Raw genomic sequence first — 18,383 nt, 5'->3', positions numbered from 1 at the left:
TACTATGCTTCACAGGCCTTACACCATCCTAGCAAAGAGTCTTATTGGTACTGCAAAATCAAGCTTGTTTCTCTCTGTATACTGTGCATCAGCCTGGTTAGTTTTGATTCTTGATTTATATCATGCTTTTGATTGGATTGTTTAAATGAAACAGTTTTGTAATTATATATGCCGTTCTTTTATTTTACAGCATACCAACTTATTTAAGTTCATTGATGGATGGATGATTAGGTTCCTACTGATAAATTAGGCCAGCCTGTTAATAGTATGAATGATAAGCATGTTCTTATCATGTGGTAAATATGTTTTATTTCAAGGTTTTTAAGAAAAAAGGCAGGGTACAACTTTTTCAATAAATATTGTTGTTGTAGGAGTGCCATATTAGAAAGATGATTTACTGTAATATATATGTTGATCTCATTTCTATTGCATTCGAGTTCAATCATCGCACACATACTTAAGTTGGCTTTGGGTCTCTCCCCAGTTGGATCAGTGATACCACGTTAAACCCGGTGATTTGATTTTAGACCTCTCAATTAAAGCAACATCCAATTAACTCACACCACCTTGCTAGATTAAAATAACATCCTAACGGCAAAGGCTTCTTTTCAATATTCGAAATTACCTGCAACTTCTTCACGTTACCTGTTGTGGCCCGGTCATCCACTGCTTTCTCTGCAAAATAGAGAATTTGGCATACAACAGCTTTTTACTCTAGGCTCTAGCACCGCAAACTTCACCCCCTAAAGCTTAGGGGGAGCCTTGTTGCAGCTTTGCCGAGAACACCTAGTGTATTAGTTACAAACCTGTTGCGACATTGCCTCTAATTACTCTGCCCAAGATCAAAACCCGTTGGTCAACGTATCAATCTACTCTCCAGTAATCCTCTCCATCTACAAAAAGCCCAACACCTCTTCAGGCTTTCTCCACACGGCCCAACCTCCATACAACTACACTTATACAACATTAGGCCAGCCCACTTAACCAAGGTCATCAAAACCTAGAGCCACCTACAGAGGCTATATAGCGCCTCTGTCCAGTATGTTTACTCATCTTCTGTTATATTCCTGTGCTCCTACCGTGTAATCGCTAGCCTGCCCACACCAATTCCTAGCTGGCCTCATTAAAATAGCAACTACTGCTACAGCTCGAGCAAAGGGATTGAATTTGGCAACTCAAGTGACGGTCGGTAGGAGCGATGCATTACTTGAATGGTCAAATGACCTCCGATCGCCAAACGGACTGCGCCGTTGCGATCAGAGGGTTGTATTTGCCTAAGAGGGAGCCCATTGCAGTCAAATCGGCCGGAAATTGTTAAAATCGGCAACATACACCCAAAATTGACGTACAACGTTGCTCAAACGACATTCGATCGCAAAACAGACTTCGCCGTTTCGTTTGAAACATCTAAGTCAACCTAAAATTTACTATAATTTTGCTCAATGAAAATTGCGCTGGCAAAATTGAGGTGGATCCCGAGGTGAAGACGCACATATTTTGAGGAAAAAGTGCGTGGATCGAGATAAATTCTATTATGTTGTATTTTTTGTTTAATAATAATAATAATAATAATAATACTATTACTATTATTAGTATTAGTATTATTATAAAAATTAAAATAAAAAAATGCATCCTATCCCTACTACCATGCTCAAATCCTCTGTTATTTGGTAGTCAATCCCTTCCAATTTGGCGTTGAACTGTCCCGTCTTTTTGCCGGATATCCTGCTCAAATCTTGAGCTATTTGTCCGCCTCGATCGAGTCCCGCTCTTGCTGATAAAATGATAACGAAGCTCGCTTCCTTCATTTCCTTAGGTTCCACGCTCAAAAAAGATCTGCTTCGAATTCCTTCCTCCACAACAGCATAATCTCCTTTCTCACATCCGACGTTCGACTCCAATAAATCGCAAACCCAAATCTACCCCCTTCGTCTGCAAGCGACTGACTCTCGTCGATCGATTCTCACCCAATCCAGTCCCGGTCGAACTTTTCAAGCCGAGCCCTCAAGCCACCAAACAATTCGTCCAATCTAGGCCTCATCATCCCTTCGATCTACCCTGTAGTCCCGCTGTCAAACTATTCTCCTCCTAACAACAGCAACTGCATCTCCACTTCTTCCCTCTCTCCCATTCTCTTCAAAGCCGCAACTCCACCCAAACTCCTATAGCCCTTCTATCTGCAAGCCGAACACTCCACCTCATAAGCCGATCCCTATCTACCGTAAGCCCCACCTTCTGTCTGGATTGAAATTGGCAACTCAGGTGACAGTCGGCGGCTGCGACACATCACTTAAATTGTCAAACGACCTTCTTTCGTCAAGAGATCAGAGCGTTGAATTTTGCCTAAGAGGGTTCCCCTCGCAGTCAAATCGGATGAAAACTGTCAAAATCAGCATCCGACACCCAAAATTGATGCGCAATGTTGCCCAAACGACGTTCAATCGCAAAACGGACTTGTTGTTCCGTTCGAAATATCTGAGTCATAAAAAATTGACTATAATTTTGCTCAATGAAATTCGAGCGGGGAAATCCACGCGGATCTTGAGGCGACGGCACATTTACCAGAAAAATCGCGCAGATCGAGATAAATTATGTTTTGTTGTATTTTTGGTTGTTTATTACTATTATTATTAGTATTATTATTAAAATTAAAATAAAAAAATGCATCCTATCCCTACTACCATGCTCAAATCCCACTCAAATCCTCTGTTATTTGGCAGCCCATCCCCTGCAATTCGGTGCCGAACTGTCCCATCTCTGTCAAATATTCTACTCAAATCTTGCACAATTTGTCCACCTTGATCAAATCCCACTCTCGCTAATAAAATGATAATGAAGCTCGCTTCCTTCATTTCCTTCGATTCCACGCTAAAAAAAATGCTTTGCTTTGAATTCCTTCCTCCACAGCCTGATCTCCTCTCTAACATACGACGTTCGACTACAATAAATCACAAACCCAGATCGACCCCCCTCCGTCTGCAAGAGACTGACTCTCATCGATCGATCCTCACCCAATCCAGTCCCGATCGAACTTTTCACGCCGAGCCCTCAAGCCACCAAACAATTCGTCCGATCTAGGCCTAACGATCATGCCAATCTACCATGTAGTCCTGCTGTCGAATTATTCTCCTTATAGCAGCAGCCGCATCTCCACTTCTTCCCTCCCTCCCATTATCTTCACAGCCGCAACTCCACCCAAACTCCTATAGCCCTTATGTCTGCAAGTCGAGCACTCCACCTCATAAGCCGATCCCTATCTCCTGTAAGCCCCAGCTTCCGACTGTATTGAAATTGGCAACTCAAGTGATGGTCGGCGGCCGTGACGCGTCACTTAAATGGTCAAACGACATTCGATTGCCAAACAGACTATGCCGTTGAAATAAAAGCGTTGAATTTGCCTATGAGGGAGCCCCTCGCAGTCAAATCGGGCGAAAACTGTCGAAATCAGCATCCGACACCCAAAATTGATGCACGATGTTGCCCAAACGACATTCAATCGCAAAACAAACTCCGTTGTTCCGTTTGGAACATCCGAGTCATCGAAAATTGACTATAATTCTGTTCAATGAAATTTGAGCGGGGAAATTCACGCGGGTCCTGTGTAACACCCCACAGTACCTCTAAATAGTACCATTGAGTATAACCTGCATCACATAATCATTTATCCTTTCAAAACATTTAATACAACTTTTCTTTTTAGAAGTTCATGTAAAACATCAAACCATAAGTTCATTTATACATCAACGGAAGCATCTTCCAAATTAAAACTTCAATAAACACATTTACAGAGTCACTAAGGAAACCAAACAAATCTTAAAATAGTACAACATGTAAACTGCTTACTAACCTCAAAAGTAGACTTCAAACATAGAATAAACATTAACATAAAATGTAAATACTTGCAGATTAGTCTTCTTCCATCTTTTCCTTTCACTTTCCTGTAACAACAGTCAGTAATAAACTACTGGTGAGCTATGAGACTCCACAAGTGATGCAATTTGAACTAACATTTAAATTATATAATTATAAAATTCAGAATATTGAAAATATAAATACTAGAGCAAATTTCATACATTCTCATTTGACATTACCCAGAAATTCTTCGTACATCAATTCTGAATATCAATTTTACTCATTAAAAAAATTTGGCTACTCATTCATAAACATATTCAATGGAGCTCAGGTAAACCTGGCATTATCGCCATTGAATTACATAGAAGTCCCTTTTGCCTCTTTGAGGTCCCTTTTGCCCCATCTGCTTTGCAGGTTTCATTTTCTTGGGGTCCCTTTTGCCCCACTTATCAAACAGTTTAATATATGGGGACTCTTTTGCCTCATCTGCATTGGTAAGTTATACATAAATCTTTAGCCAAACTTCACTTTTAAATTGATATTTAGTACATCTTTCATATTCATTATATACTAGACTTACTGCAAGATTTCTATTCATTCATTATATAACTTGAATATGCGCATAATAAGTAAAGAAAAGGATCTCTTTCCAAAACAATATCAATAAGGAACATGTTTAAATCGACATAATAAACTTTAATTTAAACTCAAATAAGTAATTTATGTAAGGGGTTAATCATACTTGGAAACTTGACTATGAATATCCTTAAGAAAAAGGAAACTAACTAGTAGTGCTTATTTTTCTTAAATTCATGCAATATCAAATTTATAATAGTTTTCTTTAGACTTTAAATTGCATTACTTAACTCCTTTCTCAGTCGTCTCCTCCAATTCCCTATTATGTATTCTTCGACGATTGTAAGTCACTTCAAATCCTCTTTTCTGCATAAATTTAGGTAATTCCTACATTCAAGGTAACAATGATATACTCATTTTGAAAGTTAATGCTGACCACTAAATTAAAATACAAAAATACTCACCTAACTTTTCTCTGAGCTTTCTTTCAACCAACAGTTTCCTCAAATAGTTTATACACTTACATCAACTAAATTTTATACTTCACAGAATTTTCCTCACACGCACTTCACTGCACAGTTATTTGAATTTGCACTGCTTTCACAGAATTCCCTCAAGCCAAAAATGCCAAAATCTTCCTCTATAGCAGCCGAACCATACAGCCATTCATTATGCCGCTAATCTCAGAAGCACTGTACCGAATATAGTGAAGAACACTGTGCCAAACTCCTTCATTGGCTTTGCGTGGAACAGAACAGAGAAAATATCTCTGTTGGCTTGCATACTTCAAACATAAGAAGAAATGAGAATGGGCCCACACGCTTACGTAACTGCTTTTATCCTCACATCCTTTAGTAACACCTTTCAGGAATAGAGATATATCTACTTTTATTTAATACTTATCCAATGGAAAAATCCATTTCCAAATCACATGGCTGCCGTGAATTGCTATCTTATTTACACTTTTAGAGAAAGCATCGCTTTTGAATTATGACAGAATTATGGCTTATCAAAGTAAATTACTTAACAGTACATCTTTACTTAGAATTTTACTATTATTTACTTAACTATTATACTTATATTAATTACAATTAGCCTTAATTTAACAACTGGTGGTTAGTAAACTTCAAATGAAATTTTAAAAGTATAATTAAATAAATTTACATTCTTTATACTTGAATTTTGGGTCTTACATCCTGAGGCGACAACACGTATATTTTGAGGAAAAAGCATGCAGATCAAGATAAATTCTATTCCATTATATTTTCGGCTGTTTAATAATATTAATAGTATTATTATTATAATTAGTATTATTATTATAATTAGTATTATTATTATAATTAAAATAAAAAAATGCATCCTATCCCTACTACCATGCTCAAATCCCACTCAAATCCTCTGTTATTCGGCAGCCCATACCTTGCAATTTAGTGTCAAATGCCCATCTCTATGTCAAATATCCTGCTCAAATCCTGCACAATTTGTCCGCCTCGATCCAGTCCCGCTCTCGCTGATAAAATAATAAGGAAGCTCGCTTCCTTTGGTTCCATGCTAAAAAGATCCTCTACTTTGAATTCCTTCCTCCACAGCTAGATCTCCTCTTTCACAGTTGACGTTCGACTCCAATAAATCGCAAACCCAGATCAAGCCCCCTCCGTCTGCAAGCGACTGATTCTCGTCGATCGATCCTCACCCAATTCAGTTGCTGTCGAACTTTTCATGTCGATCCCTCAAGTCACCAAACAATTCGTCCGATTTAGGCCTCACAATCCTATCGATCTACCATGTAGTTTGGCCGTCCAACTATTCTCCTCACAGCAGCAGCCACAACTCCACTTCTTCCCTCTCTCCAATTCTCTTCACAGCCGCAACTCCACCCAAACTCCTACAAATCTTCTATCTGTAAGCCGAGCACTCCACCTCATAAGTCGATCCCTATCTCCTATAAGTCCCAGCTTCTGACTAGATCCCCTATAGGATCGATGTTGACCTGCATCTTATACACAAAAGAACAAAAAGAAAGAGGAAGCCAAAATCTAACGTGCATACATCTTACCCATTGGATCCACAAAACCAGCCGCGAATCTTGCTGAGTTCGGCACCGAAACAGTCATTTCTCCGTAAAATCTTTCCTAAAGCCAGTAGACAGCCTCGATCGCATCCCGAATCGAGTCTATAAAATGATCGCTGCTTCTCTTCTCCCGTTCACTACACTCACGATCGCTGCTCTTCCACGCTCGATCCCGAACTCCTCCCTCTCAGCCGACGTCGAAGCCCCGACCTCCTCCCGATCCCTTGGCTTCGTTCGATCTCACAGAGAGAGAGAGAGAGAGAGAGAGAGAGAGTCGAAGCCCATACCTGAAGCCGATCTCCTCCTCTGTTCCCCGGCCGAACCTCGTCTCTGATCGGAAGCTACAACAGGAGCTCGCTGCTGTGTAGGTAACTCCCCCCCTGCCGCACGCTTGTTCGGCCAAATCCCGATAATCCGCCGAGTTGAGGGATTTGAGTTAGTTTTGTTTTATATAATATAATTTTGATTATAATTATATTAATTAATTATAATTAATTATGATAATTATTTGTAATTAGTTATATTTCTAAATTAATTATTATTTATTGAAATTAATTAATAAGTTATAATTAATATTAAATTAATTATAACTTATCATTTTGATTAATTTTAATGAATTTTAATTAATTATTTTAATTGGTTATAATTATTTATAAATGACTAATTAAAAATAATTAATTAATTAATCTTAATTAATTCATGTTAATTATAATTAAACAATATGCTTCTCTTATCTCCCTCGATCCTTGAGCCAACATCGTCAAACCCCATGAAGGTATGCATTCTCTAAACTCAGATTCTCGTTTCCGTTGTGTGCGGTGGACCGGAAAATCGCCTATACACGCTTTTATTGCGCGTGGTGGGATGGGACCCCGGTCCGACGCCTACGACGAGGCGGGAATCGCCTAAACTCTACTTCGTCGTTCGTGGCGCACCGGAAAACCGCCTATACATGTCTTTATTGCACATGGTGGGAAGGGACCCCGGTGAAGCACCTACGGCGATGCGGGGTCACTCATAAGTACCCCCGAGCTGGGGGAAAGCAAACTGTGCATTTTTTAGCAGGCACTGTCAAAGCCCGCGAAGGTACGAACTCTCTAAACTCAGATTCTCGCGTCGTTGTTTGCAGCAGACTGGAAAAACTCCTATACACGCCCTTATTGCGCGTGGTGGGATGGGACGCCGGTCTGATGCTTACGACGAAGCGAGCAATCGCCTAAACTCTACTTCGGCGTTCGTGGCGCACCGGAAAACCGCCTATACACGCTTTTATTGCGCGTGGTGGGAAGGGACCCGTTGCGGCACCTACGACGAGGCGGGGTTACTTATAAGTACCCCCGAGCGGGGGGAAAGCAAATTGTGTCATTTAAACAGGTACCGTTAAAGACCCCATACACGCCTTTATTGCACGCGGTGGGAGGAACAAAAAAAATCACGGCCGCGGTGTCCTTGTCAGAGGACACTTACCATACACGCCTTTATTGCGCGTGGTGGGAAAAACCCAGTTTCTCGTAGTTTTCCCCTAAACGGGGGAGACGCCGGGAGGCTGCGGAAATTTCGGGTGAATGTACGATCACACTCGGACTTGTTTGAACTCAAAAGAACAAGAACCTGCACTCAAATGAACAAGAACAGAGGACTTGTGGACCGTCGAACTTGATTGAACATGAGCAGAGGACCTGAACAAAACATAAATGATTCCTAAAGCTCAAACTCAAATAGAATAAAATCAAATTGGGATCAAATCCAAATGAAAATAAACATGCAATTGAACTCAAAGGATCGCAGGGGACATAGAACTTGAGCTCACATATTGAGCTTGTGGATTTGACATGCAATTGAACTCAAAGGACCGCAGGGGACATAGAACTTGAGCTCGCATATTGAGCTTGTGGACTTGATAGAACTCCAACTTGAACAACATACATGACTCAAACATGAATTGAACCTTGAACTCGGGTCCGATGGAATGCGTAGGACGGGGCTTTGGATAAATGAACAAATCAAAGTCCAAATGCACGGTCGTCCAAGCTAACAACAAATTGCATGTGGGAGATGAAGTCCCGATGCACATGAAAGATGTAAGAATTTCTACAACAGTCCCTACAATGCCTGTTGATTAAGATGGCAATACGGGAGACCAATAATGGAGGATTCGCCCCCACAAACAAGTGCAAATACATCAATACCACCCGAGATTGGTGAAATGGTGGATTCGATGCAGAAACAATGGATCTTCTACAAAATACTTCCAGGAGGTCGTCGTAGAAGACATGTATCCCTTGCAAATAAAGAGGCCAATGAATGAATGAAGGTCATTCATTAAAATCCCAAATAGAAGTGAAATGTCGGTTCACTCACAAGCAACAATACGAACTCCTACACAAAAGATCTTCGACACATTCGATCTTTCTACAAAGACAAATGTACGTGCCACATGTCGGCCACTGATGGGTAGATGCAGAAAGACTTCAGTAAATGCAGTATCCTGAAGTCAATTCCAGTATGTGAAGGAAAACATCTATCTACCTACATACAGCAGTGGCGGATGTACTACGTGAGCCAGATACTACAACAAAGTGCATAAAGAATACGACAGATACAAGCTCCCACGAGCTTCTACTGGCGCTCCACTACGAATATTACATACAACCTAAGAATAAATGCCAAAGAACTACAATGGATGCGAGCATCTACAATAAAACAGGAGATTAGTTAGTGCACTACGATCCACTTGCAGAAAGCGACGAGTAGTACACGACAGTCTACCTGTACAAAGCGGCGAACAACTCAATTCAGAAACTACATCGCCATGCCACCGGATCTGTAACATTCATACAAGCAGATAGAAAGCGTCTATTTCAAGAATACCCCGCACGTTCACAATAGTTTGTATACACATAGGCACACTAAAAGGGGTAAATGTAATCAAATACCCGCATGGGCCCCGGTGAGCGTGTTATTGGTACACATGTGACGTCTATGGACGCTGCGCGGGTTATTAAATTTGAACCCGATCCTCCTAAGCAGATAAAAGGAGTGGACATGGCTCAATTATAAAATACCCCCAAACACCCGCATGGGCCCCAGCGAGCGTGTTATTGATACACACGTGGCGTCTAGGGATGCTGCACGGGTTATTAAATTTGAACCCGATTCTCCTATGCAGATAAAAGGAGTGGACAGGGTTCAATTATAAAATTCCCCCAAACACTCGCATGGGCCCCGGCGAGCGTGTTATTGATACACACGTGACGTCTAGTGATGCTGCGCGGGTTGACAAGTGAATTCAAGTTCGAAACCGATCCTTCTATACGGGACAATAGAAGTCGATAGGGTTCGAACCAACGAACAAATATACGGTTGTGACGACCGTTATATTTATCTTAATACGTTCATGTTAGACCTTCAATGCCTACAATCAAGAGAATTCACTATCAAGGGCATAAATCCTACGAAACCTGATCCTCTGTCGACAGCCCGATAGAGTTGACAATGTTCAATCCATAAAGAGAAATGACCCCCAAACACCCCGATGATGGCCGTGTTGAATGCAGATCTCAACCGGAGGGGTTCCCAAATATTTTTCAAATGCCTCCCAAAAGTTCACTCGAATTCTAAACTCCAGAAAATCCCAAAATTTTCAAGATATTTAAAACTGAAATAAATCCATCAATAACGCTTAAAGCAAAATTCATCCACCCTCCACAACAGTTTGCCGGGGTGGATAAATCAAAATTTACCTCAGCTCACAAAAGAGCTAAATGCCTAGTCAAAAATATTACTAGGATCCATTCTCAAAAAGACTTCTGCCAGTAAGGAAGTGGTATGTGTCCTCTAACCGACGGTTTTGCCTTCAAATGGCACCGTAGGATAAACGATTATGACCCGGGGCCCTCTGAACCGAGTGGTTTTGCCGCCAAATGGCACCACAGATAGCGGTTATGGCCAGAGCCAATACGCTCCTTAATGGCGTTAAATCCTTGAGATATGAATCAATAGGATATGAGCGATAGGGCACAAAGCCCTCTGTCAGCTAAGGTGGATTAAAATTTGTCCCCTTATACAAACATTCACCCCCGGTCTACAAGGTACCCTTGGACGAAGCAACCCATGGCTGCCGACAAGGATCCTTCTGTCAGGTTGGGTCGACTACCTCCTCTGACTAAGTAGACCAGGGACCACGATGGCCCGGGACGACGGAACCATGGGATCTTGATCGGGCCCATCATCCATTCCCCCGCCATCCGCTTTAAGTGCTAGATGGTGAAAATTTCTATTTTAAATATTAGATCTTTCCAAATATCCAAATACTTCAAACCTTTTCCAATTTTCAAATCTATACTGCTACTATATGCCAGATACCACATATTCTACGTATTTGATTGACGACTAGCCTTAATCGAAAGTTCTCTCTCGTGATCGGGAGAGGTAATTAACTACAGGGGCTTGCGCCTATAGGAAACCAGAACTCATATCATAAAGTCCTCACAAAATGAGGGCGAAATCTCTGGGTAGTGTCTTATCTACAAACCCATCTGCCTTCCAAAATTTACCCCGGAACCTATCTGTTAAAACTCCCTCGCCAAATAAAAAGCACAATCAGCGCGGCGGGGAGGCCGGGTCCGAATTTTCGGAGCCCACAATCGACTTCTTTTTCTTGTGCAATCGAACCACCTGCAGCCTTCAACCAACCATATACAGCATTTGACTGAAGCCCACGGGCAAGCCCGTCGCCAGCTATCCCTCCGTCCCAAGTTGCCCGATCTGAGCACACACTCTGTCAGATTCCCCTAAGCTTCCTCCACTCGATCGAACAACACTCCATCTGCCTCTACCTCTCTGGCTCACTCCACTGATCCCTCTTCACTTTTTAGCTTGAAGCCCGATCATGCTCCACTCAACTTCATCCCTGTGCTGAACCCAACTGCCATTCCTCTCTGCAAACCACCAAATCTTGTTGCTGTTTGAACACATCTTCCTCAAGCCTTCAATCCAACTTCCATACCTCCTGCTCTCTTAATCTGAGCTCCACATCAACAACAGGTAGGGCCGATTCACCCTCTCACATAAACATCCCAGCTAATCCCCTTGCACTCCACCTCACAAGCAATTGATATAAACCACAACTCCCAAGCTGCCTCTTTATTCTCTCATTTAACCAATCACACTAAATTGCTATCTACCATACAACCCTCCATCTCCTCTAAATCCCGACAGCCCAATACACAAACCAATAGCTCACTCACAAATCCTCGCATTTTCCCTTAACCCAAAACAGCCACACAGCCCATTAGCCCACCAAAATCAGTCCACTTAAAATCAACCCCTTTTCTCTAAGTCCTCTCTCTTAGTATTATTACTGTTGTTATTAATATTACTGAAGTACATGTGTACGACATGGAGACTGAAGTGCCTGTACATCACGCGCATTTGCCAGCATCGCGATCTACTGCTAGGGATCTTCCTCATAGGAGGATTCTATTTTTGAAAGGTTGTCCCAGGCTCCTATCTAGGAACTCCCGCTATAAAGAGGGTCGTAGCCGGGCAATGAATTTTTGCTGTGATTGCCAACACCACCGTCTTACCAAGTAAGCATGTTGCACTTGAAAGGAACGGTGTTGAAGCTTCCTCATTGAGAGAAAAGCTTACAAGAAGGTAGAGGAAAAAAGAAAAAAAAGGAGTTGCGAGCTCAGCAACCACTGCTCGTCCATCCCTCCACACTGCCAACACGAGAGTCGGAAGTGAGTGTTCCCACCCTAAACAAATTTATTGATTTGAAGTGCGTGAAAGGAACAGCTCTACCGATGAGTTGAAATAGTCCTTCTGAGAGCAATAACACCAAGCTCCAATCCCCCATAGGAGGGAACCCAAAACCTTATTCATAAAGTACATAAGGTATTGAAGGTGGTGAAGGAGAAAGGGTTAATGAAAAGGAAATCCCAATAGCTGCCAGGGGCAAATAACGAAAGGCTACCATCTGTTGTGGTAGTGAGAAGGGAACGGAGACAAGCTCCGTACGATGAGCATCGGGGTGTAACACATGAATTGCGTGTTTAGAGATCCACCGCTGAAAGGTTCCGGTGAAAAGAAAGAAAATATGGTGGCCGAAGCCTCGCAAAGAAAGAGTGGAGGAAAGAAAAATAGACTCGGACATGACATATGGTATAACATTCCAAAGATCTGCCCTCACCAATAAAATTGTAAGAAGTGAGTCCCAAAGAAGGTCCATGATGACGGCCGACCTGACAGTCGTCACATTTAAGAATCCTCTAGGGGATACCATCATCACTGGTCCCGTCTAAAGAGGATGTTAACTTTGATCGCAGGCCATGGATCGAAAAAATCTTCTTGCTAAGAAATGAACCAGAGATTCAGTGGCGACGATGCTTGGAAATCTGAATGCAAGAGAAAGACAAGGAAGATGAAGTGACCATGGATGTTGAAGTGGTCTATATGGTGGGGCACAATGACGATGAGCCGCCTCTCTTAGGAGTCTATCATTGGCATCGTGGAGCAGGTCCCTCCGGTGCTGATATGTCACACAATGATCTATCACAGTATGATCAATATGAAGGTGCAGGCTCCTCGGAAGAGGAAGAGAGGGAGGAACATGAAGAAAATCCCTTGTTCGCCAACACCGCGATGCTCGCAGATGTGCAAAGACAAATGCGACGTCAAATGAAGACAAATGACAAAGAAATCTCCCAGTTAAATGTGAAGATGATGGCGCAGATGGCGATTATGATGCAGAGGATTGTTGCTGCAGGCCTTATGCCAGCCTCGCCTATCAACAACGCCTCAAATAACACTCATTCTAATATGTCGAACCTTCATATGCCTCAAGTTTCAGGAGTGCGGGGTACACCTAAAGATGGTAATAAAATCAACAATTTAACCCGTCAACTTACGTCACAGATTGTGGCAAACGCCTTTAAGCCTGTGACAGTTGCACGGCTAGAGGGTATAATCAACGAGAAGATCAAGGCTGTCATAGCTATTGATCAGGTGGAGAAGTTAATAGGGAAGGGTCGACCCTACCCGGTGGAATAGGATCAAGTTCCATATTCAAAGGGGTACTTTGTTTCGAAGTTCAACACTTTCAATGGCAATAATAACCGTAAGAAGCACTTGGTGCAATTCAAGGCCACTTGTGGCAATGCATGGGGTATCGATTCCTTACTCTTTTGATAGTTCGTTAGTAGTATAACTTCGACTGCTTTTGAATGGTATGTCGAACTGCCAAATGATTTTGTGAAGACATTCGTAGAATTGGAAATTCTGTTCGTGAAGAGGTTTGCCAGTGCAACCGGAAAGACAAGTACCGCTGATCTCTCCTTAGAGAAGCGAAAAGAGACGAGTCAGTGACTAAGTATATAACTCGTTGGCGTAATTTGAGTAGCAGCTAGAGGAGGAACATGCTGTTCAGTTGCTAATGAGAAACATCGATCATAAGATGTTATCATTCTTGTGCATGGCTTCCATCACCACATTTCAGGACTTACTGGACAGGGTGTCAAAGTTCGAGAAGTTGAATTTGTCAAAATCCAAAAACCACCCAGATAAATTCAAGAAGGGCAAAGCTCTAGATGCCAGAAAAAGTGAAGCCCACTATACATTCTCTTTCAGGGCTAATAAGGGAAAGTAGGTGGCATACAATATTAATAGAGCAAAACAACCTACTTTTAAAGAAGATGGGGGAAAACAACTGGTAAACCCCAACCATCAGCCAAAGCTGGTATTGAGAGGAAATGTCAAGCCTCAGACTTTCCTTGGTAGAGGATAAAGCCTAAGACAAACAATAGAAACTGGTGATTGAACGTTCCCAACTCTCAAACAAAAAAATGAACAAAGAATATCCTTTCAAGAGGGAAAGCGTCACCAATTTGATTCGGCATGCACTCAGAGCGGGTTTAGAATTGTCAAAGTGCAATAGACCCAATGAGTTTGATCACACTGACGATCCAAATTATTGCCCTTATCACTGAGTAATTAGCTATCCTATCGAAGATTTCTACGTTTTCAAGAATTGGCTAGAGAGAAAATATAGAAATGGAGAATTCACCTTGTCAGATAATATGCTAGTTCATCCCATAAGAGAATCAACAGGGTGGCCACGTCCTCTTCCGTACCCACCCCTAACTAAAGAAAAAGCCAAGAAGGAATCAACTCAAGATGAGCAATGGGAGACTGAGGTCTCCAAGAAGGCGTTTAAAATGCTGAGGCTCTAATAGGTCACAAAGTAAAAAAAAAAAAAATCAATCCCAAGCCACCAGGCCATACAAAACACAAAGAAGATGGACTTATTTTCATTAATCAGAACTATATATTTTAGATATTTCTTTTACTATTTTAAACAATAGCACCACCAAGTGATTATTTCCAATTGTTAATAGTGGTTGCAAGAGTAGTGGATGGGGTTGCATCTTGTAAAGTGGAGCATGCTTCCTTTTTCTGTGGTGCTTGTTGGCAATTCTGGGGCTTGTGTAATCTTACTTACGACCCATCGGACACCACATTGAGCTCCATTGACAGTCTTCCAATTGTTCGAACATCTTGATTGAGCTCTAATAGGTTGACGACCACTTTAAATAACCTATGCAAAGTGCAACTTCAAGACACCTTCAATCCACTGATTCAAACAATAAGTGTATTATAGGTATCAATAATAGACCACTCAATGTACTAATTACAATAATAGCACACTTGATCCTAAAATAATTACTAACCAACATGAAAATAACATAAGCCCTCATCAAAATGACAACATGGCATGACAATCACTACACAATGGTTAAACTATTATAGAAGCAATACTAATTTTTTGTTGGAGCTCTTCATTGGTCAAACTCAAGCTCACTGTATAACTGGCTTCAGCTAAGGGCCAGATCCCCTTCAAATAGCTTTTTTTTTTTTGCCCATGCTGCGGTGTCAACTTTGATTATCATCCAAAAATAGATGGTCAAGTGTCAGTTGTGGGCACATGGGGGATGCACATTTTTTTCTAGCTTCAATTTACATGACCTTCTTTGATGGATACTTTCTTTTGTCCAATTTAGGATCCATTTTATACGTAAGAATCCAACTAATTTTCTCTTAAATCCGTTCTACCACATATTCTAACTTGGGTTGCCTTATGTCCTCTTGGCTTCACCTCTCTAGATCAATCTTATCTCACGTAAGGTGTGGCAGATTTAACAGGAAAATATTGAATTCAACGGACCCGTTATAATTGAGAATGTTTTCCTTATTTTCTTCCTTCTTTGTTCTCCTATCTGCTGCACACCGGATGGCCCGGAGGCCAACCAAAATGTGTCACGTCACCATATATCCAGCGGTACCTAGCACCGGTACCGAGCAAAAAGTGACGCGGCACGTTCTGGTTGGCCTTTAAACGGCGTCTTTTATCCTATACATAAGCCTTTGTATTCAGGTAATATATATAGCAAAAGTCTTTCTCATGTAAGTTCATGACACCTCTCTCTCTCTCTCTCTCTCTTTCATACACCTGAACTGAACAACGTCCAAACCATCATCTTTTCGTTTTCCACTTTTTAAAGAAAATCCAGGTTTTTTTTAGAACATCATTCTTTATGTTTTTTTTTTGTTTGTCTTAATTACAATACCAATTTGAGCTTCGCCGCTATGATGAGGGCCATCTTTTGAACTATAAACAATAAACTAAAATAACATTGAAAAGATAATTTGCCTTAAGGTTGTTGTTGATATTCTTCTTACAGGGCTTGGACATGCGTGCTCTTCAGAAGTTTCAAGAGATGCAACATTCCATTGGTTGCAGCATCAACTGTAAATATTCTGTTTGATTAATACGCACAGTTTTTTAGCAAAACTTGAATCCTTTGATGATACACTTTTGCTCCATTTGCAGTTCTTGACTGGCTTGGCACTAGCAATCGAAAAGAAGAGTCGAAGGATAGAGATATCCCTATACTGCTTTGCTCGTGCCATCGAGAGCTTCTTCACATGTGCGGCGGATGCTGGCTTTCTTCCCCAAGCCTCCAGGTTGAAGCGAGCTGATGTGGTTGTATTCAGCTTGGCGACAGCCATCATAATGCACTGCTATGCCCAGGAGAGGGAGGTCTTCAGGTCAAAGTACCTGAATGTGCTTGATTGGGTGTTTGGTATTCCTGCTTCCCCTTGCGAACGAAAAATTATTACGTACGGCGTTCGGATTCCTCCGGAGGCGAATCCGGAAGCTCCACGTCACCCGGGGCCCGGTGCATCCGGGTGACACGGCGCGTCCGAATTCGCCTTTGGACGGTTTGGACGTCTCACGTAATAATCTCTCCAAATGAAAAATTATTGCGTGCGGCGTTCGGATTCAAAGTTGCTGCTAAATGCAACACCCAGTGATTATTCTTCTTGCTTGGTAAATGGTAAAGCTATTTTACCAAATACAGAAAGGGATAAAGGCCCTGTATTTATGTTATACAATTCAAGTCATTTATTGCTGCAACTCTGTAAGTAGAACCCAGAAAGCAAATAAGGGGAAAGTGGGCATAGAGCTCTTACCTGGTCGGGTAGGTCCATTGATATATTGATTTGGAGCAAAAAGCAAAATCTTAGGCGTATTTGAGTGCACTTTTTATTTTTGTTCAAAAAAAAAAAAATAAAAAGTAATTGATTTGAATTTTTTATTGATGGCAGACTTCCAAAGAGGGTGAAAGTTTGTGCATTTAAAAGTATTGTTGTTGAATAAATATACCACTATTGATTTATTATGGATTATATTATTTTTTAGCTGCTGGGATTGTTTTCTCTCTCGCATATGCTTACTATTTGCTAATGCTTGATGTGTTGAATCGGCTGTTATCTATGAATTTTATCAAATCTTACTCGTACAACATAATTTGAAGACTAGATAGAGGAATAGAAATAATAGAATTTATTATTAAATGAGATTAAATTCATAATATTGTGAAAATTATGCTCAATCTCTGGATTCGGGTTAAGATTTTATATATAGCTGTAATACTGTTTCACTTATTTTTTATAGTAATTATATTATAAAACTATAGCAAAAATGAAAAAGAAAATTCTTGGTTATAGCGGATATTTTAAGCTATCAAATGAGTATGTTTGTGAACATATGTAGTGATGATTTTCGGATAATCAAACAAATTCATTCACAAACATATCACAAATAAGCCCATGCCTCTCTCCTATTTTATCACATATAACTAAATAATATTATGAAATAAAAAATGTAATTAAATTATATAAGATATTTATGATTTATTTTAACAAATATATAGTATAATATTTAATTAGTTTTTAAATTTCTTAATTAATAAGTATTATATCATTAAATTATAATCCATATAAAATATTTATATCAGATATGATCATTATTTTTAATCAAATATTAATAGAGTTTTTAACTTGCTTATTCACACACTCTATGACAAGAATCAAGCTTCATGTCGAGATTGTTCGCGAGCTTTAAACAATATTATTCATTAACATAAATGAGTTGAATACATGATTGTTCAAACTTGTAAGTTTAAAAATTGAGTATTCATAAAAATATCCAAACTTCTTTGAGCATCACAAACACTCAGTATGTTTGTAGTCCAAAGTCCATTTACAACTAGACAAATTATGTTTATATAGATGTAGAATAAGTATTTAATTTTTTACCGGAAAAATTATATTTATAATAGCGTATTTACAAATTTTCATATACCGAAATTCAAAAATCATAGTTGGGTATTTAACTGCCGCCACCTTTTTACGTGGCTTATGACAGCATAACTAATCCCTCGGATGAACCTAGGGGAGCCACCTATAGGCGCCGATGAGCCCACGTTTTACTTCCCACATTTTGCTACTCGCCTAAAAAAGGCGAGCGGCTTTAGAGGGG

The 18,383-nt window shown here is 40.6% G+C and overlaps 1 protein-coding gene across 2 annotated transcripts in view; it reads left to right on the top strand.

Annotated features, from left to right (window-relative positions):
• Positions 1-17,262, top strand: part of LOC110092254 (transmembrane protein 135 homolog) — a 36,513-nt gene extending 19,251 nt beyond the window's left edge. For both annotated transcript variants that reach the window (XM_020816727.2, XM_020816731.2), the window contains 3 exons: positions 16-96; positions 16,240-16,306; positions 16,389-17,262. In XM_020816727.2, the coding sequence (XP_020672386.1) occupies positions 16-96; positions 16,240-16,306; positions 16,389-16,751 (511 nt within the window). In that variant the 3' untranslated portion in view covers positions 16,752-17,262. The remainder of the gene's footprint in view (positions 1-15; positions 97-16,239; positions 16,307-16,388) is intronic.
• Positions 17,263-18,383: the final 1,121 nt, after the last annotated feature.

Source organism: Dendrobium catenatum, unplaced genomic scaffold, assembly GCF_001605985.2.
Source record: "Dendrobium catenatum unplaced genomic scaffold, ASM160598v2 fragScaff_scaffold_1088, whole genome shotgun sequence".
Lineage (NCBI taxonomy): Eukaryota > Viridiplantae > Streptophyta > Magnoliopsida > Asparagales > Orchidaceae > Dendrobium > Dendrobium catenatum.
Note: the sequence above shows the minus strand (reverse complement) of the source record. Positions and strands in the feature narration are given on the sequence as shown.